General features: G+C 37.9%; 1 protein-coding gene across 1 annotated transcript; it reads left to right on the top strand.

Moving 5' to 3' along the window:
• Nucleotides 1–22: 22 nt before the first annotated feature.
• Nucleotides 23–19,661, top strand: LOC103154492 (MORN repeat-containing protein 4). Its single transcript, XM_007575784.2, has 5 exons — nt 23–349; nt 2,770–2,844; nt 12,354–12,468; nt 15,231–15,340; nt 18,239–19,661. The coding sequence occupies exons 2-5, from the start codon at nt 2,778–2,780 to the stop codon at nt 18,382–18,384; spliced, it is 438 nt and encodes a 145-aa protein (XP_007575846.1). The 5' UTR covers nt 23–349; nt 2,770–2,777; the 3' UTR covers nt 18,385–19,661.
• The last annotated feature ends 8,305 nt before the right edge of the window (nt 19,662–27,966 follow it).

Raw genomic sequence — 27,966 nt, 5'->3', positions numbered from 1 at the left:
AGATGGTGGGAGGCACATAAAGAAAGACAAAAAGGCAAGGGCAAACGTTTTCAGGAAGAAGCACTTTGGTTAATTAAGTCATTGAACCCGCTGCCCTCAGCAAAGATGTCCGCTGCGGACGGCTTGGTAACCTGCAGGCGGAGCCAATGAGCGCGAAGCTTGAGTTGAGGTGGGGTAGAAGCAGCCAATCAGAACGGGGATCTTTGGAAGACCACTGAGGCAATTCTTAGGAAGAAAACATGAAAGAGGGGGGGAAACGGCTTAATAGTCGCGGAGTGGAGCAGATGAAGTGCCGCGTTGTTTTCAGAGATGTAGAGAGAAAGAACTGAATGTCTCTTTAATTAACCAGGTAAAGCGTTTCCTTTATTTCTCCAGGTGTGCTCGCGCTGCGTGTGTGTGTGGCTGCCAGCGTCATGCCGGCAAGATGTGAGGGATTAGGGCGCCGTTACTGTGGCAACATTAGATGGAGGGATACACAGCACTCCTCCCCTCTGTTCTGACACCGGGCCTGATCCAAAAACCGGGCCTGGCCGTTTACTTCACCACTGAGCTCATTTAAGGCGTGTATGCCGCCTAATTGGAGATGATGAAACAACAAAAACTACAATAAACGCACATTTTAATCAGATAGAAATCTCTCTTTGCGTTGCGACGAAGCAGATGGAAATAAATGAGTAAAAATGTCAATACAGGAATGAAGAAAAGCTGAATTTCTCAAAGCAACCATACCTAATTAATACACAATGTTCTGCAACAAATTGTAGTCAACAATATGTGAAAACAAATAATTAAATCAATATGACATCAAAAAGGGGGATGTTGTTTATTTTATGTATTTTCCAGCTCTGGTAAAACTGAAGTCTCCACTGCACTGAACCCCATTGAAAACCTGCTGGTTTTTCCACAAAATACTGATTTCCAAACTCTTCCTGAGCTAAAACATTAATATTGTTGTTTCTAATATGAATTTGTTTTCTTTGCATTATTTGAGGTCTGAAAGCACTGCATCTTTTTCATTATTTTTGACCAAATAAATACTAAAGGTTTGCTTGGAATTTCACAGACATGTCAGTAGTTCATAGAATAAACAACAATGTTCATTTGACTCAAACATAAACCTATAAAAAGTAAAATCAGAGAAACTGATCATTTAATTTTCTCTTAATTTTTTTCCAAAGCTGTATGTTGCCTTAGACTGTTATGAAAATGCAGTTTATATCAAAGTAACTTGAATAAATTTGACTTTGCATTGTGTCTGACCCTTTGAAATAGGCTACTGTCTCTTTAAGAAGCTCCTGTCCGTATTTGGCAGTTAAAAATTGGACAGTTACTCTGGTTGGGCCCAAACTCCCTTCGAGCTTCAACTAATGTGTGAAGCTGTATGTCACACAGCTTGATTTGCAGAAATTCTGAATTTGATCAAAGTGAAAATAATTCTGTCTTGTTATGTTGGCATTTTGCAAATAGAAATCATTTGGGAGAACTAACTTAACTGAAAGAATTAAAGTTTAGGCTGATTTTATGTCAGAAAAATGGTTATATGTGCATGTAAACCTGTTTCCCTGTAAACCAGAGGTGGCCATTTATTTGCAAGTAGCTCCATTTAAATAAATATTTGTCTGTATGGTGGTGAAGTTTGTAGCCCGAGTACAAATCCCAGCCTGATTCTTTCTGCAAGGAGTTAGCATGTTCTCCCTGCACATGCTCAGATTCTCTCCAGTTACTCTGGCTTCCTCATACAGTCCAAAAACATGGTTAGATTCATTCAAATTGCACTTAGGGAATTCAAATTACCTGAGTGCAATTTAAATGTCCTACCATGCATGGTTGTCTGTCAGTGTGCCTCTTATTTGGTAAAACTGTCACCATGTCATAATAGTTTGTTATGAGACAGATAATCTGTGAAAAACTCAATCCCCTCCACCTCCTCCTACTGGCGTCTGAAGAAATGCACCATTCAAGATCAAAAACAACCAATCAGATCCAGGAGGAGTGTCTTAGCGATGTCAATCATGCTCACGTACGCCAATGTGCTAATAAGAGATTAGCACTCATTAGCATGATGGCAAAGAAATAACTTTACTGGAAAACTGTTTATCTGCCGCCATTGGTAGCCATGCTAACTAACCTTAGCATTTACGACAAGCTACACTATCTGGAAGAAGTGGAATAGCATAGAGCAAAGTGGAGGTTGTGAGTAGCACATACACAAGCATGATTAGCAGCACTAAGACCCTCCTCCTTGCTCTGATTGGTTCTTTCTGACCAAGCAGTGTATTTTTGTAGCTAATACTGGGTGAAGACAGGGGTTTATTTCCCACAGATTCTCTGTCTCATACTGTACTGTGACAACCTGGTAACAGTTTTAACAAATATGTAAAAAACATATTTAAATAAAAGTTACATGCCACATTTAAGAAGATGTTAGTGATTATGTTTGCATAAGCTTCTATTCTTTCTGTAAATTAAGATGACAGCTTGGTGCTGTTTAATATTATTACGTGATCATTTGTTTAGAATAGAGTAGAATAAATAATTATATTGGTGCTCCCATCCAGTTTTGGACAATTGTAATGCTGAATTATACAGTTATAGTAATAATCTGAGTTTTGTTGCTCTGAAGGCACTTAGCCATATCAAAGTAACTAGCAACAACCCTTAATGTGTTGACAGAGAACCCTGCTTTGCGTGTGCAACTGTGAGGAAGTCAAAGATTGACGTCAGTGGCTCCTAATGATTTTTATTGTGTGTTAACCGTCTGTGTGCCAGAGGGACCCATGACCCTGACACGAGGATCCTTCACCTATTCCAACGGAGAGGAGTACCATGGAGAGTGGAAAGAAGGCAAGGTCCACCTGCTCCATCCCCACCCATCCTCCATCACCGCTTTCATTTCACATAATATTTGACTAAGACATTAATGCCTCATTTGGCTCCAAGCTAAGTGAATACCATATAATGAACTTTAATAGTTGTAATCTGCTGCAGCATTTGTGGAGCTATGCTAGCTTGACTTTGACAACTTTAACACGTAGATGTGATGTGGAATTTGACATTTCAGTTCAGTTACAAAATAAACACCAACTCTGACAGATCATCGGTGGAGCAGGGGTTTAAATTGACTAATCTGTCACAGCAGTGTTAGCTTAACGAATAGCAGCAGTAGCTATCACTTATTAATAATCACAAAAATAAACATCAAGCCTAAAAACATAATACATTTAGTCTAAATGACTAAATTTAGTCATTTAGACTAAATGTTCTCTAATCTAACACAAATATTATATTTTGCAATTAATAATTGCAAAATCAAGCCAAAAACATAAAACTAATGAACTGGTTGTTCTGTTCTTTGTGTGGGAAATATTTTTAGTGTTTTTGGTGTTGAATCCTGATATAGTGGTGGTGTTGTCATTTGCGAGTGATTTAGAGTTATTCTTCAATGGTTTTTCTGCGTTAATTTCCTGTTTGCTGTGGCACACTGCGCTGAATTAATCATACCTACATCTCCAGGTTTCATTTAGTTAACGGTGTCGTTCTACCGCTGCAGCGCGGCTTTCGTGGCATGTGAAAGAATCGTCTTTTTGCCCTCCAGCGCAGAGCTCAAGCGCAAAATTTCCAGTTATAAACAACAACATGCCAGGAATTCATAGACAACTACATTAAAATCTATTTATTTCAGACATCTAAACATCAGTGGGTCTGATGTGCTCAACTTGTCAAGTTTATTTATGTAGCACATTCAGCACCAAGGCAGTTCAAAGTGCTTTACACCATAAAAACATCACACACTCATCAATTATGAAACAAGGAGTAAACATTACAGTTTGTCAAATATCCTCCTCAAAATAATCAAGCAAACATCAAATATGCTGGTCAATATTTAACTCGCTGCTAATCAAACAACTCTGAACAGGTGGGGTTTTAGCTTTGATTTAAAGGAACTCAGGGTTTCGGATGTTTTGCAGTTTTCTGGAAGTTTGTTCCAGATTTGTGGTGAATACAACTTATGATGATCCTCCATAATCTCCAAATACCCTAAACTGAAGTGTATGTTGAAACAAAATGAGGAAAGGACTCAAAGAATCATGTATAGATGAACAGTTCATCAGGATTTACCTTTTTTGGGTTTGAATGTGGGTCACAGGGACTTTTCTGTTGTGATGGGGTTTTTTTTATATTTATTTATTTTTTTTTTACTTTTTTTTTTCCATCAATTTATTGTATTGTGTAACCTGTTTTTAAAAGTGCCAAATAAATAAATTTGACATTGTCATTTTAGGATATTTCATCATAAAAGCTGATTTCTTTAGTGATTATATTGAAAAAGGAGTTTCTTTAAGTGCATCTTAAGAGATATCTTAGATCTTGGGTTTATAAGATCAGATGTCATTTGAGGAAAGCAAACACTTACCATTATTCTGATTTCATAAACAGAATGAAAGTTTTGCAAATCTCAAACTGTGTTCTAAAAGTCTAAAATTATTGTACAATTCAGTCCAGGTTTGCAGTTTATTTTTGTTGATTAATGAAAAGCAATAGAATAGAAATATCTTCCATTGTCCCTGAGTGTGGAAATTCAGCTGCAAAGTGACACATAAATGGAAGCATACAGATTCACACAAAGGTAAAATAAAATAGCAACAAATACGAAAAAGACTACAGAGTGAGAGCAAACTTACAATGTAATAAAAAATATGTTATATTGCACTATTTCAATGAAACACAATCAAAAACTAGCCTTAGCATTCCCTGTTACTACACCCTTTTCCAGCACCAATAATGCCATCGTGGTTACCATGAATGTATTCCTCAAATATATATTCATTCAAATGATATTAGAATTAATTAGTCCATTCAGTTTCACAGCTATCTGGCTCTGAAATTCAATATTAGATTCACTTACCCATACAGCTAGTATAACTCTAGAAAAATAACATCTAGATAAGCGAGTCTTCAGTTATCAAGAATCTTTCAATTGACCCTTTGCACGTGACGTCACGCTCTCCATAACTCCGCCCACTCCGCCATGACTGACGTCTAAACAGCCAATGCACTTCTTTAAAGTTAGTCTAAAAATAGACATATGTAACCTAATATCGCTTTTATGTAGTTGATTTCACTTTAAAAATGGTCGGCCGGACAAACACACAAGGATGTAATTTTATTTTATGACTTTTAATGAGGAAACATGGTGGCGGAGGATAGCAGCCGTTAATCATAACGACCGTCAGCCCTCGGTGTAATCTGCAGCGAACACTTTGTACAAGGTAAGAAAATTAACGTTCACATAATTTCTAAGTAAGTATGATTAGAAAGATATCAAATACTACATTATGGAGAAGGCACTGTCTAACCATTAGTAACCATGGAGACAGTGTTGGTGTTACGTCATGTAGCCTAGCATGTATGGAAAAAACTGGTTAGCATCTCGTCTTTTGTACGTTTTTAATGCTGCTCTAGTTTAATGGGAAACACTATTTATGACATAGTGATATAAATCATGCGGTGTGAATTCAGACAGAGTTGTTGATTTGATCAACACGTCAGGAGGGAGGAGATATGGGTCGGTTTCTAAGCTAGCTATTTCCAACTTCTGTAAATACCGCCGACCATGAGCCCCAACCAGGTGCATTACATTCAGACAAATTAGCTTGACTCAAACAAATAGAAACCATGAATAAACTGGCAAAATTAACTTTGAAAAACAATTTCAGTCGGCCTGTTGAATTGCTGGTGTCTTCGGAGACGCCGCATCGCACCACCTGAATCATATTTGCTCTTTGACGGATGGCGATTCCAGGCGCCATCTGTTATTGATGATGAATGATAAAGTGACGTAGTTGCAAAGGATCACTAGCTGAAACATTGTCCATATTCTGTATTGAATAATACATAAATTATACCCAATGAGAACTCCTTGGTTTAAGTTGAAGTTCTTAAGATCTATTCAGTTATGTTATTTGTCACTTTGCTGCCATAAGGTTTTGAAGTAGACGGTTGTTTACCTTAATAGCCGTTTCTGGCTCATGGCTAATTTAGATACATATGTCTTAAGTCCCACCTGCTGCACCACTGGATAGCTTTTTTAATTACAGTAGTACTGAGCTGATGACCTGAATTTCTGTCTGGAGGATATCGGTTAGAATAAGTGGTTAACAGAGGATACCAGTAAACACGATAAAACAAAGTTAACTGAGGCAGCTTTTAATTAAAGTCGAGTTTCATGTTAGACTGGAGAGTTAGGATGAAGATGTGTGTACATTAGCCGAGTCCCTGCAGAAAAAGCTACTTTTAAATAAATCTGCACTCGCACACAGACAGATTGTGTTTTACAGCAACCAGCAGCAACAGCCAGAGTAAAAAAAGAAAAGGTGACAAACTGAAGTCAGTAACTAATCTGCACGGAGAGACCATCTGGTGCCACCAAGCCTTCAGAGACGCCGCATCGCACTACCTGAACTCATATTTGCACTTTGACTAAAACACAGAGAAAACCTTTGAGGTAAGGTTAAACAAAGAACAAAAGTTTGGCACCTCAGCAGCTCGAACACTGGAGGGAGAAACATATGCTCTGCACACAATTAACTAAAACTGCTAAACTGGTTTGGCGGCGATTCATCGAAATGCTTCATTGCTTTTGTTTTCACATCAGCACAATTGAGATTTGTTTTGTTTTGTGGCACGGAGGCATGTTGGGTTCACAAATCACTACCGGTTTGAAGCAGCGTGGCTTTCTTTTGCCGTCATGCATCTTGTTGTTCATTCCTTTAACTTTAAATTACAATAAATATGTACATATTTAACACTTAATTTAAACATCAAGCACACAGGAAGGTCTCGTTACTGAAACTCTGCAGTGATAAATGGTCTTTGTTTGAAAGTGTGCAGAAGTCAGACCTTTTTCTTGAGATTTGTTTGTCCATCTCCTATGCACATATTTTATTAAAAATGTGCAATATGTCTTTTTAATTTATTCATGTAAGATCTTTGCATATTAATGAATGTTAGTAATAATTGGGTAACTATTTTGTTGTCAGTTCAACATTTAACAGCCAACTCTTTGATTTGCCGTAGTTTTGTAGGATTCGGTGAATGTGTTTAGTGATGTGGAAGCGTTGCGTAGGCCGATAGACTGGAGGTAAGAGTTTCTGTACAGACGTGAGTCCATGTGACCTTTCATTCACTCTTTTCACACTGCGACCTCAAACGTCTTCGGGATTCTAAGAGATGCACCAACAGAAAGAGGTGTAAGGCTGTGGAGTGAATGGAAAATGGTGCCGTTTAAGCAGATTGATTGGGGTTGTTGATTATTACATATTGTTAAGGATGTTCTGTACATTGTTTTTGTATTTTTCTTTAGTTCTGCTCTGTGTTTTCAAATTTCAGATTTAAGTCCCAAATGTAATGTCCCAAGTGTGATTATAAAAAGACATAAAAACTAAAATAACTTTTCGATGCTATTGAACAGTTCTGTAAGTGTTCAATACACTTAGAGTAATATGTAGCAGAGTAATATACATTACTGAGTGCATTTGGTGACCTAATACTAAGATTTCCCAACCAACAGAGAGAAAATGTCAGCACAGATTCAATATATGATCTATAAAATAGAGTAATTGTTTTCTTATCAACCTGAAACTTTGCGAGTTTTCTTAAGTCTATGGCCTTTCTGTTTTTTGCAGGTACTCTGAATGGTGGGTAAATTTTAACTTATTCAAAATAGTCACAAGATATCTGTAATTTACTACCATCTTATTCTGGCATAAGTCCTTAGGGTAACAGATTATTTGAAGGGGTGTGCATTAGACTGACATGAATATAATAAACATGACATAACACCTGCCATGAACACGAAGGAGTCTTTATGAATGTTTATGACTGTTGTCAGTCGGTAAATAATGACACTTTTAAAGCACAGTTGCATTAAAAGTCCATCAAAAACGTCACATTTCCATTAAAAGTGTCATCATTTACCAAATGACAGGTCATGACAACAGTCAGACATTCATGAAGACTCCTTCATGTTCATGACAGGCGTTATGTCATGTTTATGACACCGTCACGTCTTACGCACAACCCTTCAAATAAAGTGTCACCATCCTTAGTTTCTGGTTCAGTTTAATTCGTTTGTGTATTTTTCAGCTTCCTCTTTGTTTATTGGTCGACTTCCATCCGTTTTCCTGCTCTTCCCAGGTTCTTCCCAGGCTGCATTGATTTTTCCTGATTAATCATGCATCCACCTTCCCAGCAGTTATAAGTCTGTCGGTTTCCTCGCTGCGTTTCCAGATTCTCTGATCTCCTTTGTACGTTTTCTCCTCACCGTTGTTGCTCAAGCTGATTTGAATATCAGAGACCCAAACATAAAGCCTTGTGGAACCTGACGTGCGTTTGTTGTTTGCTCAGCTTTATAATTACCAAATAATACAAGGTTGTCCTGGTCTGCCAAAACATCTAGACAACTGTTTAGATTCAGTTTCCATTAGTTATTAAATATTATGACCAAAACAACGGTTTCAAACTGATTATGATTACACTGTAAACTTAATTTCAGTATCTTTCACCTCCTAAATGTCACAAAAACACCAAAATCTTAGTTCTTGGAAATCCAAACCACCCGAAAAATGTTTATAGGGCACTTTACCTTTAATATTTATGTTCTGTATAATAGTTCTTGTTGATCTGCGATATTTGATTATGTACAGCTCCAGATATCTTTAGAAAAGGTGAACAGCCTGTGTGTGGGATCTTTCTGTATTTTTTTAACTACTCAAACTCTCAGTTCATATGGGAAGGAAAAATGTGATGTCAGTTCTGTGTTCTCATCTCCTAAAACATTACACAAGAGTAGAATAATTATATAAATCATAAGTATGCCTCTTTGTGCATCTCCAAATATTTACACACCTTTATTTTCTGCTGGGACTCCATTTTGCAGCACCTCATTTGCTTTTCCCTGAGAAGCTATTATTTTCTGCCACATCCAAAATATGTGTGATGACACATCCTTTTCTTTTTGAGCGTGAAATGTTGAATTAACACTGCGAACAGTAATATGTTATTGTGTGCGAGCTTGTGTGTGTGTTCTTTTGCACGGTGTTCGTCAGGAACACAGACCGTCTCTGTCTTTGCATGCAAAGTCACTGTTTGCACACAAACATGTAGGTGTGTGTCAGACAGAGGTCTTCCATGTTGTATGAATAATTCAGTCAAGTGCTGGCTCAAGACGAGCCCGGGGGCTATCAGGTTACAGGAAGTAGGACCGGTACATCCACAGCAGCCAAGGCACAGCCAGTAGTCATTTACTACTGTTCTTTGCCTGTGCGGTCATTTAACATCTATGCATTACCGTTATTGATTGACATAAAAGCCGGACAAATTCAGCTAAACCATAATTAGCCAGAGACCATGACCCAACATGAGCTAAGAGAGAGGCGTTATAAAGAAGCTGGGAGACAGATTGTTTGCTCCAAGGGGACCGAACCGAGGAGATGACGAGGAAATGGCTGTCCCTAGCTTCAACAGTCTGTAAATAATGTGTGCTCTGAGCGAAAAATAAACTGTTGCATTCATTGTGATCCGTAAACTGCTGCCACTTGATTTTATTATATTCAATAACCCCATTTGTATTTGACGCATCTGTTGTCACGCTTTGTGGAAGACACTACCGATGGTGTTTGTTGCCAGATGATTGCACTCTCGTTGACACTTCATAGATTGTTGGATTTCAGCAGCCAGTCCATGAAATGCCTGCCAGAGGCTGCTGCTCACTTGTCAGGGCTCATGCATGATGGAGAGTTGGACTTGAAATGCTGTTGGCCCTCTTCCTTAGCCATCCTGATCTCTGCACCAGCTTCTATGGACACAGGGAGTTTCAGGAAGGAAGGACTTTGAAAATGGAGGGCAAAGCTGCCAAATCGCTTTGCCAAATCTCTTGTGAAAACCCTGCTCAGATTAGGCAGAGAGCAGCTCTTTAAGCAGCCCTGACAGATGGACTGCCTAATTTACTTTGCCATTAGCTGGGAGCAATGGACAATGCTCACTGGCCTCTACCCGTCTTCACCCTTTGCCAAGGACCCTCCTCCAGTAAATCCTGAACTGCTCTTAGCTCTCCCCAACCCCACCCTCCTAGAGCTTGCATGCTCTTCTTCTCAGTTTCATGGGACTTTGTGAGCTCCCTCTAAATCCTATTCCTCTAGGAAGATACCAGGTCGTCCTCAGCACAGTAACGGACCCGCTCCTCTGTGATTGTGTTGTAGACAGTAGCGCCTGCAGCTGTACGGCTGTACGCACCTTGAGATTTTTCTTTTTATTTCCTAACCCTCTATAATATAAACAGAATTCTGGAGAAAAAAAGATTGTGTCAAAACATCTTGTCACACGTATGTCCTAAACCTAAATGTTATCTTTTGCTTATTTGCCGGCTTGGTGATCTTTTTGTAAACTAAAAATGAACAAGCGCAGTTTCAAGTGTAGTTTTATGAGTGTTGTTTGGACCCCACCTCAGATTTTTACTGTGCGCGGTTCTGGCCGGTTACTGGTTTTGAGTTTGTGTGTGTGCGTGTGCGTACGTGTGTGTGTGTGTGTGTGTGTGTGATGGGTCACCTGGTTGACCGGCCGTGACATCTGCCGTGCTCTTCCTGAACGTCGCTCTAAAAGTGCTGGAGGGTTAAACAGTTCAATCTAGTCAAAACTACCAAAAAAAAAAAAAGAGCAGACATGAAGCAAACATTGTTGCTTCAAATCCTTTTAATGTGTCCACATAAAAAGCAGTTATTGTGGAAGTTAAACGTGTGCAGTCTTATTCTGAATGTAGAGGCACCTACTTTCACACCATTCATAGTAAGAACCTGCAGGTCCCATGATGACACTGTAGGAAACAGTTTCTTGGATTTTTCACACCATCAAATGGAAACATTTAATCAGTTTGCAACGACCTTTACATTGCAAAAATAGCATTCACTATTCCAACAACAAAGTTTCTCATATGTCCTGTTGTCACCCCCGTTGCTTAAAATATAAGTTATTTTCCACAGACTTGTGCTGGCAGAGGAAGAGCTGAAGATTCTTCCGTCTCTGGTTATGGTAAATGGACAGTCTGTTAAATGAATAAGAGGAAATATAAAATCACAGCACATAACCTCTGTATGCCAGGCAGAACCCAAACTTTGCAAGGCCTTACGCTCCATGAAAGACACCAACTCAGCAGTCCGTTATTACATCTACCGGAGATCTGGGTTTATTACTCCAGAACCATAACTGTCCTTTTTTATAATGTGTCCAAGGTAAAACTGTACATACCCAGATAATATATAAAAAAGTACATAAAGAGGCTCTTCCCAAGTGGAGGAGTTTAAGTTTCTCTGGGTTTTGTTCACTAATGAGTGCGGAGATGGATAGATGGATTGTTGGTGTTTTTAATTTAACAAAGATTTTAGAAAAGGCAGATTGTGTTTTTGAAGAACTTTATAAAAACCTGTTAGTGGTTAATTTATCTTACAAATAATCTGCTATTTTCTGTTCTTTACCCAAAAGACTTGATTTTTGGTAAAGTTTTATGAAATAAGACTAGATTTAAAGGTAATTTTATATATATAGCACATTTTCAACAACAAGGCAGTTCTAAATGCTTTACATGAATTAGAAGGAAATTCATGTAATGTGTCCGTGAACAGGTTAGAATAGATCTGTGGCCTATACAAAACATGTTCATTATATTTTTTTGCACACAATCATTCCTAGGTTTTGAGATTTCAACCTGTTCAGTTCTGCCTGTTTTCCTTTAAATCCAAGTAAGCTGCTGCTGGCCACGCCCCCCAATATGGAGCCATTTTCATTTCAAACAAATTAATAAGTATACAAATGCACTTCTTTGAAAAGCAGAAGTAGAGCCTCCTGCACAACCAAGAAGAATGCAGCAAGTGGTTTCTGGATGGTAAATCTTGTCTTTCCAGCAGCCATAGTACAGTGCATACAGTGGTAAAACCAGCTGACCAAATGTGCTGGAGCTTTGCTGGGGTTGCTGGGTGACGGGCAACGTTTGCTAATTTGTGACATTATATTCTGAACATTCTTCCAACCAGATACAAAAAAACATGAACTTATTGCCAAAAAATGGCTGGGGTTTTTTTTTTGTCTTTTTTTTTTTATAGAAGCAACGAAACCCAAATGGAAGAACAAAAACATGCAACGTGAATTTTACATAATAGGTCTCCATCAGTGGTTTTTTTGAAAACAATATATTTAGTTAGTTTTGGTCCTGCTAGGTTAATAAATAGATTTACTCATTCTTACCATACTGGCTCCTCATTTGCCTTTATAAATGTTGCTTCTTATTGTGTAACTTGCCGCAGGTCTGCGTCACGGCCTGGGTCAGCTGATCTTCAGCGACGGGACGTGCTTCACTGGACAGTTTGAGAACGGCCTGTTCAACGGCTGCGGCGTTCTGGTGTTTCCTGATGGATCCAGGTTCGTGCCTCAACGCGTGTCCTTCATGAATTACAGTACTTTATTTGTTCTGATTAGAAAATCATTAGGATTGTGCTAGATTAATAGAGTGCTTCCTCTGCTTATTGTGAAAGTTATCTGCAAGTTTTTCCATTTAGGTTTTCGCTAACACAATGCCAGATTAGAAAGACGCCAGGAAAGAGAAGCAGCAGCTGCTGATCTGGTAGTGGAGGTTCACGGTTTCACTGAATGAAGGATCGCCACGATGCAAAAATGTTAACCTCTGATATTAAGAAAAACACTCAATACACAACCTTTTTCAATGGTTCTTTCTAAGAAAGAGCAGAAGGCTATAATCAATATGTCAAATTGCATTGTCTTAATTCAGCACTTAGGAAAAATTTATATTTGAAAATATCTCCTTGTTTTGTGAAAACATGCTTGCATGCTTGTTATTTATTTATATTTAGTTAGTTGAGGTCTGACAAAAAAGGGTTATTCTATTCCAAAATCTATTTTTTGCAGTGCAACATGGAGCAGATCAATAGAAATAAACTTAGCAGAAATCTTCATCAGTTTCTTTGGTCTTTTTGATAATTTTGCATCATATTTTTTTATCATCCGCAGCAGAGTAGCTTCCTGTGGGTTCCGACTTGTTTCCACTCCATCTGTTTTAGTTTGGGGCCACAACTTTTTAATATTTACTCGTTTTATAAGTAGCTACATGAGCTGCTGAGTCCGTTTGTCACATCGTTGTTTAGTAGCCAATGTAGCTGGTGATGGAAACTAAACATTGTGCTTGTAAGCTGGTGCTTACTGTGCTAGCTTTAGCCAACAACATTAGCAGGAGCCAATAAAAAATCCAAACAAAGTGGAAGATAATGATGCTTAAGGTGATAATGAAGCATCTTAAAGTTTTTGAAAAACACTATCCTAATAATTTTGAGAAAATGTTTTCTCCTTCTGGGTTGGCAAAAATCAGGAATTACTGTTCTGTCTGGACTGTAGCGTCACCTTCCCAGGATGCATTGCAACATAAACACGGTAATATGTTTTTCCAAAATCAAAATAAATGTTTCTCAAATAAAATATTGTCAGACCTAACTATGGATATCTTTAATAACTTTTGATCAAAGTTTTGAAGTTCATAAGTCAACACTAAAGTAAAAACAAACATGAAAAAGCCTAGATGTCTTTGTTTGGTTGTGTCAAATGAAAGATCATTTCTGCAAAAAAACAACAATAATACACAAAGGAATTCCTGCAAGTCTTTAATTATTAAAGCTGCATTGTTAGGAAGTCCAAGCCTAAATTCCTCCTCATGTGAACAAGTTGTTACAGAAGAATAACTTCACTTTATTGGTTCTTAATGCTCCAGATGCGTCATTCCAATCGTAACTGTCTATAAAATGCATCTAATATTCATCTTGTTGAGGTAAACTGTGAACTGGTGCACCTTCTACATCTTTTTAAAGGTTTCATCTGCACTTTCTACATTTAAACAGACAGAAAAAAGTGGAGAAGAGAAAAATACTGTGCAGAACAGATGTTTTAAAAGACCTGCTTTTATCCTCAGTAAAGCGTTTTCATCGCCTGACCTTTCGACTCTTTTTCAAATTGTCCTTTTCTGTTACATTAGCCGCCCAGCATTCCAAGGTAGACACATAATCTCCGTTCATTCTTCTGAGAAGATTTCTAAAATTAATTGGCTTTATTTGACAGAGATATATAAAAATCTTCAATCTACTCAGCTGCTTTTGTTAACGGTTCCCTTATGTTTGCTTGTTTAAGTGTGACACAGCTCAACATAAATACGCTGAGGACAGCCTATTCAGGGCTGTATGTTATGCTCCAGCTTGGACAAAACATTTCATTTATTTTTCAAGGGCTTTGAAAATCACCAAAACATGTTTTCCAGTCTCAACTTCACTTTTCAGTATCAACACTTTTTAAAACTCCATGATAAGTTTGGACTTTTAAATTGCTCCCAAAGTTTAGAAAGTTTCCAGTAAAGTTGGTACCTTTTTGCTGAATTTCAGCAAAACAGCAGATGAAATATGTTATAATATACCAGAGGTGCTCAAAGTGCGGCTCGGGGGCCATTTATGGCTCGTGGACTGATTTTTATTTATGTTTTGGTCCCCAGCTGTGAATTAAGAAAGATACAGGTGGCTGTTTTTAATTTGTGTAAAATTATCAATAAACATTAAGCACAACAAAAGATGTCCAGCTTTGATTCATAGACTATTGCTGAATACAAATCGGCTTTTATTGACTGTGTTGAAACGTTTTGAAAGAGCCTGCTCATATAATTTTATAATTATATGTTCTTATGACTGAGTAATTTGTAGATTATTTTTAATTAACATATTTGAATGTGCATGCTTGTTTATTTATATTCAGTCACATTGAATTACTACATCACTCTTAGATATGTAAATTTAATAAACTTTATATCTAATGGCTACATTTATATTTTTAATATTTAACACCTTACACAGAGCAGCTCGTCAACTAATAAGACATTTCTAATTGGGGACAAATTTGTTTAGTCGCAGCCAAAACTATTTTTCTTTTTTTGTTTGGCTCTACGATGAATAAATTCCTTTCTTACAAAGAACAATAAAACTAGGTGACTTTTATTTGTGTGATTTTAGTTTAATTTTCCTTTTTTGTCACATGATTTTGGCCCATGTTTGGAAAAGGTTTGGACGCCCCTGGTGTTCAGTTTGCACAGCTGCAGGGGAAGCGTTGCCGTGTTTGACTCTGTGCTTTTCCTCCAGGTATGAAGGTGAATTTGTGCAGGGGAAGTTCCAGGGAGCCGGCGTTTTCACTCGCTTCGATGGCATGAAGTTTGAGGGCGAATTTAAAGGCGGATGTGTGGACGGCCACGGTAAGCACATCCAATTACCCAGAACCCTCTGGGTGCCACAAGTTTATCACAATATTTGGTGGCATTGTTGTGATAATAAAAATTATGGTTAAAAAAAAAAATTACCATTTTTTTAGTTGACTGTATTTTTGTGACTCCACAGCAAATCCTGCTTTTTAAAAACATTCCCATCCAAAACAGGTTCTTCAGGAGACCACAAGTGTGATTTATACCACTAAACTGCATTTAATCATAGCTTTAAATTTACTGATGTGTTGATGCATGAACTCAAGAGTAGCACTACTTCAACATGTTTTTACTGAAGTAAAAAGTAGCTGTTCAAGAAATTACTCAAGAGTAAAAAAGTATTTGGTAAAAAGTCTAGTCAAGTACTGAATAACTGATCAAATTACCAATTATTTCATATTTAAAAATTACATCAGACGGAGCAAAATATAAGGTTAAGTGAACGTTTTGGTATTGAGGACAAAAATGACAATAATTCATAAAACAAAAAAACAAAATCAGGCATAATAAATTTTCCAAATCAGTTTCTTTAAATAAAAAAATAAAACTTAAGAAACTTTGGGAAACTGCAGGTGTGTGTCTGAGTTTTTCCATTCAGTGAGTAGAAAATCCAGGAGTTTTACTCAAGTAAGATACACGTCATAATAACATTACTGAGGTAAAAGTAAAACTTACTATCTAGTAAAAGTACTCCTAAAAGTATACATTTTTTAAAAAGTTACTCAAATAAATGTAATTGACTAAATGTAACTAGTTACTACCCAAGTATGTGAACCATTTCTCTGATATCTTTGTTTGCAGGTAACATTAAACAAACAATTTAAAAATAGATGCAAAGTTTTAAAAAAAGAAATTGAGAAACCTTGATTTGTTTCCAATGCACAACCTGAATCCATCCACAAACAGTTGTTATTTTGATTGTGAATTTACATAAATAAGCAGGCATTTTGTGTGTTTTCAACATTGAGATGTGCTAATTATCTGGTCTGAAACTCCTGGGCTCAAAGTCACTGGAGGTAATCAACACGTTTTTATTTGAATGCTGCTGCTGGCGAAGGCGGATCGACGTGTCACTGTGACAACAGACTTATATCTGTGCTTGTAAAAATAGAGACGGAGCATCAACATTCCCTCTGTTTTCTGACAGGTGAGAACCAGACAACAGAGTGAGCCTGACAAACGGTTTGAAACCAGCAGCTTCACGTCTTCTACCTGTTGTCAATTTTTAGTCAGTCTGAAATATCACAACGGAGCAAAACTGTTACGTTAAGGAAGAATGCAGAGCCTGTCGGTCAAAAATACAAATCCTGCTTTTGAGTTTATTGAACGAAGAATAAACAAAGTTGCAGACAAAAGAAATAAATTTAAAACAACGGCAAACAGAAGAACAGTAGCAAAGTATATTTCCACTATATTTATTAGTATATTTCTTTTTCTGTCAGATTATACAACTTTGTTAGTCCAAGTAATTGAATAAGAGAATCCAACTCTTCTTCTGTGGCTGATCTGTTCCTTCTTGGGTTTTTGAGGTTGCTTTCACTGAACTGCTGTGTTTAAGTAATTAATATGCTTTCATAACTTACCAGGTTTCAGTAAACTTGATTTGAAATGCTAATAGTCTAAAACAGTGGTCCCCAAACCTTTTCCTGTGAGGGCCACATAACTTTTCCCTTCTCTGGTGGGGGTCCACGTTTCTCGATTGATTTTTACCCAGAAAGCACATGGGCAAAAACCATGAGTGAAACGGTCACTGGGACTAACTAGTATATATTCCATTGAGGAAATGTAACTATAATATATTAATTTCTCATATGTTAACATAAAGGCTCGTTTTGAAGTATAAGCTGCTACTTACAGGCATTTCTTCGAAGAATTCAACCTGGAATGCGGCGTTCATAACAGACACGTGTGTTCATCTGCTCTACCGCTAACAACCGTACTGATTAAATAACATAAAAGTCAAGCAGTTCCCTAAAAGCCCAACAGATGGCAGCAATGCGCCATGCAAAACAAAACACCCACAGTTTACACACTCCCTGCTAAAGAGCCCCCTGCTGGTTGAAGAAAAATCCACATATAAACCAGAAAATACAATAAATGAAAAAAAAAAATCTGAATGCTCTCTGGTATTGTTCAGGGGGCCGGACCAAATGTGGAGGCGGGCCGTAGTTTGGGGACCCCTGGTCTAAAGAGACTGATTTTTATACCAAAATGTGGTTTTGATTTATTTTATCTAAACTCGCCTTTCAGCGTCAGACCGCTGTGGGTTTTCTGTAACTGATTTTTCTTACTGGTATTTATTTTATATTGGACTGAACAGTTCCTGAGTAGGATTGTTTTATTAACGGCAAAATATTGATGTAACATATTGAAACTGTTCATTTCATTTTCCCTTTGGCCTTTTGGGAATTAGGAATGACAAGAGAGTGAGCGGGAAACTGATTTTCAGATTTGTAACTATAACATCAGAGTTCTGACTTTTCTCCCCCGTAATTCTAACTTTAATCTCAGAATTCTGACATTTTTCCTCAATTTTCTTTTTTCTCAGAATTCTGACTTCTTTCTCAGATTTGAAACTATAATCTCAGAATCTTGAGTTTTCCTCAAAATTCTAATTTTTATCTTATAATTATGACTTTTTTCTCAGATTTGACTTTTTTCTCAGATTTCTGACTTCTGAGGACAAAAGAATAATTCTGAAAAAAATAATTATTTTTTTTCCCTACTGGCCCTAATGGTCTTCCGTAAATCACAGCAGCCGGCCGTGTAGAAAACAACATTCCTGCGTCGGTCAGCCATGTTCTTGATCGAGTAAAACTCTACTGGTCAGAGTGAGAAAGTGTGACTCGACTGAGACTCGGTTTGTGACCCGTTTGGTTTTCTCTCCTGCAGGCCTGCTGACCTTTGCGGACGGCGGACGAGGCGGCAGCCATGAGGGCCTGTTTGAGACCAACCAGCTGAAAAGAAGAGAGAGCAGCCATGCAGCCGTTCAGAGAGCGCAGGCGGCGTCGGCCAAAGCCAGAGCTCTGGCCTTGTGACGTGGACCGGACCACCCACACCGACCCCTGGTACCGGGGTCGTCCTCCTCCCGTCAGTCTGACCTCCTCAATACGTCTCTAATGCTCCTTTGTTTCATCGTGTCCTGCTTCTGCAAACGAGTCTGGGACATAATGTCCAACTTTATCTTCTGGTTCATTTGAACTTCCGGGTCGGTGACCCGCAGAGTTCTCTGGACTAATCAGGATGGTAAAATCTGCTCACACAGCCGCCGACTCAGGACCATTACCGCCGAACACACGCTGTTCGACACACTGCTAAGTGCTAAATCGGATCCAGTGTTTGATTAAATAAAAAAAACTCTGGATGTGACATTAAATACGGGCATTTTTCAGGTAATCCTGACAACAAGCAGGTTCACACTGGGCTTTATTTAAGAGTTCAACAATTTATGATTAGAAATAGTTTAGCTTATAAAATGTTCAAACAATTAGCTATTTTTTTTCTATTCAAGTGCCTTCAATACAAAATATCACAAGTTAAGGTTCGTTGTGTTGAATTATAAACAAGGCAGAAGCTGTGGCTCTCACATGGCTTAATCTGTAAATTATAATGTCCCATCATTCCCTAAGATCTTTAGGGTCTGACTATAATTATTATCAGCTACTTTAATCTGTTTAGAGAGAACAGCAGAGGTTAAATAATATTTCCATATGTAACGTTTTCCTCATCTGTGAGTGTAGTCACTGACAACATTAGGAACCCAGAAGGATTGGTGTAATTTAGATAGTTTCTTATAAATGCAAACTAATGTTCAATATTTAAGTTGCAATGAGTTTGCACATCTAAAACTCATGTTAATTCCAGTTTTCTATATCCAGGTTAAGGGTTAAGTCTATAATCACTTATATTCTCATCCACATGGATTCAAATTAATTTACATGAACATAACATTCAGTTTTTAATAAGGAAATGTTGATAAAATTCGACTGCGATGACTGAATGTTTTTACTCTAAAAGATTGAATCCTGAAAACTGATTCAAAAGCTGCTTTAAGGTCATGAAAACTTAAACATCTAGGATTTTATAACAGATTTTGACTTTTGACCCAGGAATTTTAACTTTGGTGTGCTTGCCAAATTAAAAACTGAAATCACTGCAGAGTCGTCTTCAGTGAAATCAATCAATCAGTTTTATTGGTATAATGTGACCCTTTTATGTTTGTCTCATGTTCAGTTTGTTGACTTCATGACACACACATTCAGGTTCTCTATTTATTCTGAGAGAAAATCAAGTTGGCATTTAGCATCAGTTCAGCGGCTTCTGCCCATATACATTAAACACAATGTAATAACCCTAAACTACAGAGCAATGGCTCCCAGTTAGCAGCAGCTAACATTTGTGAAATTAAATATAAATAACAGTTAAAAACATAAAACATATCAAAATTACTCATGAAATTCTGTATGTTATTAAATTGTTTAAATAAAATATAATACTTGTAAAGAAAACAGAACTGATTCTAATACAAACCACAGTTACCAACGGCAACAGAAAAAGGGGGAGGAGCTACCCAGGTACTGGTCGCTATGGTAACCACCAACTGCCAAGAGCAGTGTAGCAGAACTTAAAACACCAATAAATGTCTGAAGAAACAACTTGACTAAACAAAATAAATTAAAATAAACAAACATTTTGACAAACTTCACATTCATAATATAGTTGAATAAAACCCTGTTACACCGCACATTTCAGCCACAAGGCAGGTCAAAGTACTTTACATCATAAAAATACAAAGTCATAGAAGACAGTCAATGACTGAGACATTGCATTTTGTCAGGGACTGTCGTTACATATCAGAATAGTGACTAGCGTTTCATTTAGTCAGATTAAGTCTGAATCCAGCTCATTGTAGTCCAGTTAATTCAGATTAATTCCCAGTCCAGTTTAAAATCAAACCCACATTTTCCATTGAATGTTTAGTGATACAAATTAAAATCTAAAATGTTTCAGTGAGTGTGACGGCTCCTCTTACCCGTCCCGCCATGCACACAGCGGAGGCCAGTCGGTTGGATTTTAGGCGATTTACTGCAATTGGTGGTTGACAAACACAAATGGCGCAGTTAGCCTCCCTACTGGTCAACTTAACGATCTGCATAATGTAACAGAGATTCAGGTCACCCTTTGAACAAACCTCCAACACCACTGAGAAGAGAACCGGAGTTGTTGACTTACCACAGCAGAGCGCTGAACCGACTGCGAGGAGTTCTCGGTTTCTCATAGAATTTATAGGCAACCAGTAGGGGGCGCCAAAACCACCAATTACAGGACAATTATGAAACATATTTTAGCAGGAATTTCATTTGTATCTCTAACACCCATTACATGAGGAAAAACTCTCATTTAAACTACTTTTACCAACATAGCTGAACAAGTACATTCCTCATAACAGTGAATTCTACAAAACTCTACAAATAAAGTAACCTGAATATAGCGCAGCTGTTCATTAAAGCATAATTGGGGGCACTTTTCCCCTCAACTTGAACCAAACTGAAGCCCAGTGTGAACTCACGCAAACATGTCGATTATCAAATCACCATTCGAGTCTCTGCCTTCCCTTTAAAAAGCAGATTTCTTTTAATGCCTGGCCTTCTCTGGTCTCTGAGTGGAAAACCAGTTTAGGTTAGATTTTCTTATCACTCAGTGCCATTTCAGCCCAGCAGGAGCGGCCTGCTCAGTGCCAAGTGAATTTGGGAGAGTGGAGGATGGGGTTGGCTCTTGGACAATGGAAGCTGCCACGTTGTGCAGGCTTTCAGTAATGAGTGCAATTTCTGTGTTGGAGGTGCAATTTGATAATAGTGTGCAATTTCTGTCTGAGAGCAAGTTTTTCCTCCCACCAGCCTTTAAATTCGGAGGATGATGAGCCGACTGTTTCAGCGTTGAAGAGAGCGGTTCATCTGTGGGTCAGTGGAAGGGTTTATTCTGCAAAATTAGGAGTGGTTTCATGTAAACTGTGTTTGGTACAGAGCATCCTTTTGCCTTGATGTCAATGTTAATTAAACCAGAGGAAACTGTGTGATTTAAAATGAAATGTTTCACCCAGTCAGTTCTTACGTGGATCCAACCTGCTTTGTTATGTTTTTCTACTCAGTTTTATATACCTGTAGGGAGGTTTTTAAAAGTCTTGGTGTTGGAATGTTTAATGTATGTGCACAGTGTAGTTCTAATCCATCACAAAAATAACCCTCACTTTATACATTTAAAGCTGCAGTGTACAACTTCTATGAAAAATGTTTTATAAACATTTGTTGAAACTTCCACCATGTTGTGACGGTTTGCTACAAGACAGAAAATCTGTGAAAAATGTATCTCCTCCACCTCATCCCGGAGCTAATACTGCTTTCTGAAGAGATGCACCACCTCTGACCAAGACCAGCCAATCAGAGCCAGGAGGAGGGGCTTAGCGCTGTCAATCAGATTTGTGTACTTGGTGCTAATGGCTGAGAAACAACTTACTGCTACAGGAAAACATTTATCCACTGGCATCTGCGGCTATGCTAACTAGATACATAAAGGAGGGATTAGCTGCACCACACAGAGGATGATTGACAACGCTAAGACCCACCTCCTGGCTCTGATTGGTTGTTTCTAGTTGGCACTGGGAGAAGACAGAGAAGCTTGATTTTTTATTTCCAGATTGTCTCATACCATACTGTCACACCATATTGAGAGTTTAAAAAAAATATGTAAAAATATATTTTTATAAAAGTTATGTACTGTAGCTTTAAGGCTTGTAGAAATGGACTAACATGTTTCACTTGTGCGTTGTGCCGACTGATAGCCACCGTCTGTCCACGTAGTGAGACTGTAGACGTGCCATATCTGTGTCCGTTTTGTCTGGTAGTCTGGGGTTTGGCAGTTAGTTGGTAAATGAATTTAGTTTTCCGTTATGTGAATTTCTCAGAGTATGGTTAATTTAGGATTTGGATTTTGTTCTCCTTGCAAACCAATATGGCCAAAGGAGAGAGGGGGAAAAAAAGGCAAAGCGGAAGTGATGGAGAATAGTCACACCTTTTAATTGGCTCTGGGATTTTAACTGGAAATGTCAACTCATCTTACTTCTGCCTTTAGGTGGTTTGAAGAATATCTGAATTAATCATTCAGTCTGGAACGCCGGTGGGTTTCTGCTGTCTTGTGTCTGCGGTTTATTTTGTCCTGAAAATAACCGATTCCTTTTATTCATAGGAAATAATGAGGATCACGAATCCCTTTAAAAAGCACCTTCAAACCTCAGCTTGAAAAGTTGCCATTAGATATTAAGATGAATGACTGTCAGTATTATCATAATTGTTTGCTGCCATTACCACTGAACTTGTTGTTTGACTCTGATAGGAATGTCAGGAATTTAAAGATTCCTTATTTTCTGAGAGGCTATTATATTATTCTGAGATAAGTAAAACTGAGAAGTAAAAAAACAAAAACAAACAAAAAAAACATAATTTCATTTTGGTTCCTAATAAATAACTGATTTAAGCTCACAGGGACATCTCACTAAAATCATCCATGTAAAACTATAATGATTTAAAAGAGAAAAGCTTAAAGCTTTTTTTAATGCTGTGTTTGTGGTGGTTTCCTAATTCCAGGTCAGAAAAGTGAATAGATTGGAATAGATTTCCTCTTTAAGTTGGAAATCTGACTTCGGGAAATTTCTCATCAACCCTGACCTCAAAATCCAATATGGCTGCTGCATCTACAATGATGTGAAAAAGTATTTCTCCCCTTACAGATTTCAGCAGCCACTGCAACATGTAACTTTCATAAATTACATACAAACTTCTAAGAATTTTATATGTAAATTCATCAACCATTTACTTATAAAAACATTTGAAAATGTTTGACAGTTACTACTAAGCATTTGTCATAACTGGCAATGAGTCTTTTACAGTTTTGGAGAACGGTTTCTATTCAACCAAATGGACCGTTGAAGGCCATTGCCATTGACTTTAAGTACAGACTTTGACTAGGCCTTGTCTAAATGTTATTTTAGATTTTTTAAAGCCAGTTTTGGCTGGTGGACTTGGTGGTTTGTTTTGGATCCATTGACCATATAATTGTGCAAACTGGAGAAATGAAAATAAATCTCAAAATGGAAAAATGGCAATTTCAAATGATGTGGATGGACAGAAAGTTGTCCAGATCCTGAAGACCATTTCCTCACCACCACCATGTTTGACTGGTAAAAGTCTTCAGAAATCCTGACCTACTGTGCCATATTTTCTCCATTCATGTATAACAGCTAACCTTTGCTTCAAAGCCTTATAAATGGTCCTGTAAGCCTTTCTAGATGTCAGTGAATTTGATTCTTGTTTAATTTCTTTAGATCTGAAGATCATGTGTTGCTTTATCCTTCTTTATTGTGTCAGGCATGTTTTGTTTTAGTGATTTCTTTATTCTGAAGGATAATAAGTTTATCTGTAATTTAACAAGTGGGCCGATTATACTTTCACACAAGTCTGTGTTTTGAGTTTACTCAGGTTATTTTGTTATTAAACTGCATTTGATGGTTTCAAACATTTCAATGTGACAAAGAAAGTGAAAACAAGAGAAACCTGCAAGGCGAAAATACTTTTTTACAGCAGTGTGTACAACAACATGGTGAAAGCTGCATTAATAAACTGTTCATTTACACTTTGATGGCTGGTATCTCATTAAGTCAGTCACACACGTAGTACTACGCACATCTATTTGTGAACACGTTCCTTTAGGCTGCTGTCACACCGTTTCCTGTCGTTCCTTATAAGCTCACATATTGGGGAAAAAAAAAAACATTTTACAAAAGGCATAAAGAGGAAAAGCGGAACAAGTCCCATTTTTGAACTATACATTATATGTAGATTTGGTAACCTGTTTCATATAGTGCATGTGTATTGGGATTATAAATTCACAGTGTGGTGAATTTATGGGGGTAATGGGTTATCCATTACTTGATGAAAAATGTTTACAAACCACTAAACTTTACACTTAGCCTAGAGAACCTACATTTTTGAAGTGCAGCGTTTTGCTTTCTGGTGCCATTTTTTCCTAACAGTTGCTACACACATGGATTAGGAATAAAACTCGAGTTTATCAGATGATTATCTGAGCTTAGCTTCATGTGAAATGTTATCCAGACACAGCCGGGCCAGCTTTCCGTCTGCTTCCTGCCTCCATGCCTGGAGGTGAGAACGCTATTGATCTTCCCGTGGAGATTATAGTCTCACCCCGGGTCAGATTAGTGGATACATTATTTACTCCAGCAATGGTTTACAATTTAATACTACAGACTGTTTGTTCCAGATCCTCCTAAATGTAGATGCTGTGGTCATTTGACTCTGGAGAAGATAACTCCAAAATGACAAGATGTTTTTTTAGACCAAGTAAATGGAGAGGAAATGTATATTATTACTTTATAAGCAGAAAAACAAAAATAAAATAATTTTTCTTTGTAAAAGCCCTCAGTTAATCTGATTTAGGCTTTTAAACTGTTTTAACATTCTTGTCCATTTAAAGGTGGCCTTCCCTGTACAGGTCAGGATATGCAACAGGCTGGGCGTTGCTAGGTAACGGGCTGGGCTTTTCTGGGGTTGCTAGGTAACGGGCAGTGCTTGCTGATTTGTGACAAGGTTTTCAAAACGGCTCATTTTCCACACATCAGAAAATATTTTTTAACTTGTCAAAAAAAAACAAAAAAACACTCGGGTTGTTTTTAGAAGCAGTAGAAACCCAAATGGAAGTATAAAAATTAGGAAAATAATTATTTTCATAATAGGTCCCATTTAATGCAACTTTTGCTCTCACTTTTTAATAATGTCAGTTTTCACTCCCATCAGGTTTTCAACCGACCCCAATGCGCACACAAACACACACAAATTATGTTCAGTGCGAGCAACACAAACCAAATAAAACCATTTTCTGTTCTCAAAAAGCTTTTTGTAACGGAAGTTTGTCATCTTAACCAATCCTGAACGGAGAAACGACAAAGCAAGTTAAACGAGCGCCTGAACAACGTTTCCGCATCAACCTTTTGAATATTTCTATTACTGCCTCTTTCATTAGCAGTTTAAGTGTCATTGCTTGTTTGTTAAAGAAAACTGTATTTTTGAGCTCTGTGAAGGAAATGAAAAGAAATGAAGTGTGGAGCAGCAGCAGATATCCCTCCTGTCACTTTGGTAAAGACGCAGCTTTGTAAGTCGTAACAACCGACTCACCAGGCGCTCCACTTCCTGTACAACGTGCATCTCAATGAGATTCAGGTATAACATACAGATTAAAAACAATGAATAACATTTTCTAGATGTTGGATTTTGGTAGTGAAAGGCTAAACATGTAGAGACTGATGTTCTAAAAGTCACAGCTCGTCGTATAGAAAGGCTTTAATTTACATTCACTATTAATTAAATTCCTTTCAGTTTTATTCATGTCATATTTTTAACATCACATTTAACACCAATATCAATCATTTGCTTTAAGGTGCTTCTGTAAGTCAAACTTCATCAGGTCTAAAAATCTGATTATTTTTTCCCCATTTATTAAAAGGGCAGTGTTATGCAAAATCATTTAAGATTTACATCATGTCATAAGATGTTATGCCCCCTTCAGAAACAAACCTGGATTGTTGCCATGAGTCTTTTATGCACGTTTGAGAAATTGTTTAATCTCCCGTGGCAACCACTCAGCTGTCCATTCATCCCACTCAGCTCCTTCAGACTAGCCAGCAGGAATTAGCAAACACCTGGTGGAACGTGGAGGTACCCAGGTCTTTATATGAGCTACTTTTAAAGAAATGTGAATAAAAACGTTGTTAAAAGGTCAACAGAGGAGAGATGTTGAGATGACTCCCTGAAGGCGGAGATTAAGAACAAACTGGAGTTTTTAAAGAGACAGAGACCTAATTGCAAGGTGTAAAATTATGAAGTAAAATGTCTTTCAATACATACAACATTTTTATAACAACTGAAGGTAAAAGTTAGTTGATTGTGCTATAAAATGGGACTAGGAAAATGGATACAGCCCCTTTAAAAATATGGGGGGGAAATGGTAATGGTTTAATGAGTAAAAACTTTAAATGCGATTTTGCGGGAACAAGTCAAAATGCTGTTTGAACTAATAAACTAATGAGCTAAATGTCAGTAACGAGAATCCAGATAATGTAGGACGACTTCTTGATACTTTGCACCTTCTGATATTTCAAATGTGAAAAACCTTTCAGCAACAACACAGTACGTCTTTTCTTGTTTCTCACAATGAATACGCCGCAAAATGTGACGGCAGGACAGAACAAAGCCGCGTTTGTCGCTTTAAAAACAAGATTGAAATCGACAGGATCGAGAATAAATAACGAGCGTGAAACTGAAGCAGCAGTTTGTATTGTTTCGCAGTCTCGCCTCGGAGACATGAAACTGAAACATCGGAACAATGAAAGGTACACACACACACACACACACAGACATATGGAGGGATTCTGAACTCTGATCACACTTCTCCGCAGGTCTAACGATTATTTGTAGAGCTCTGCTGTCAGATTCCCACCTCCCCTCCCCCCACCGCCATCACTAAAATAGCTTTAAGATGTGTTTAGGTTGGACTTTAACCCCACCGCCTGTTCGTCGCCTTGGCAACCGTCCAGAGTTCCCTTAATTTGTATTATCTCAATCCCAAGTGCTGCAAGCAGTTTTGCCTGTTTGCCCCTAATCATAGAGTCTGTTGCCATGGAAAAGTATTTAAATATGCTCCACAGATCATCTTTACCTAACACATCACAAGTGGCAGATGTGCAGTCGTGTCTTATGTGTATTTTTGTTCCTTCAATAAAAGTGAATTTCATCCTCCACCAACTTCACGGTTCATATGTCACTTATTTTCTCCCCCCTTATTTCGTTTCCCAAACATACGAGTTGCTGTTCCTCCTCATCTTTTATTCCGTCCCAGTGATTCCTTCAGGAATATTTCCGTTTTATGCATTCCTTAAAGACAGAAGGCTTTGTCTCTTATCTTATCAGTGGAGCTTGGTGGCTCCCAAAAGCTTTGGCCATGTTTGGAGAGGAAGTGAGCGCGGCATACTGATAAGAGAGGCCTGGCGCAGCGGGGATGCACGCTGTCACCGCACAAAGAAATACAATCTGGCTGCACGAAGAGGGGGATGGAGAAAAGGAAAGAAACAGAAAACACACACCCATTTGAAGAGTTTGTCTGCTTTTAATTGCTCTGGGTTCTCGGCGCTCACAACGGCACATTTGGGAGTTTGCGTGTGTGTATTTGGGTGAAAAACATGCATGCATGAGCAGCGTTGGGGGAGGTATATAATAGGTGTATTCATCTGTAAAATAAAATTTTCAGCAGCTCGTAGTTTCTCTTACTGCAGCCTAAAGATGAGGAGATTGGATGCAAACATTGCTTGACGCCAGCTGCTTCTTATTAAAACTTATACATCAAGCTCTTCTTTTAAGAGCAGCTGGAAACCGAGGCCGCCGCGCGATGCGACCACACCGGGAAGATAACTTTGCTTTTTGGCATAAATAGTCAGCTTTGAAGATGTATAGGAAGTGCTTCTGTCACCTCAGGGGAAAACAGAGCAAAATACCGTC

This window comes from Poecilia formosa, unplaced genomic scaffold, assembly GCF_000485575.1.
Source record: "Poecilia formosa unplaced genomic scaffold, Poecilia_formosa-5.1.2 Scaffold388, whole genome shotgun sequence".
NCBI classification, from domain to species: Eukaryota; Metazoa; Chordata; class Actinopteri; order Cyprinodontiformes; family Poeciliidae; genus Poecilia; species Poecilia formosa.
Note: the sequence above shows the minus strand (reverse complement) of the source record. Positions and strands in the feature narration are given on the sequence as shown.

Excerpts from the sequence above, each read along its gene's own strand:
- LOC103154492 (XM_007575784.2), top strand. The coding sequence starts at position 2,778 with ATGACCCTGACACGAGGATCCTTCACCTATTCCAACGGAGAGGAGTAC. Across the intron at positions 12,469-15,230 it reads GTGTTTCCTGATGGATCCAG|GTATGAAGGTGAATTTGTGC; the intron begins GTTCGTGCCTCA and ends CTTTTCCTCCAG. Across the intron at positions 15,341-18,238 it reads CGGATGTGTGGACGGCCACG|GCCTGCTGACCTTTGCGGAC; the intron begins GTAAGCACATCC and ends TCTCTCCTGCAG.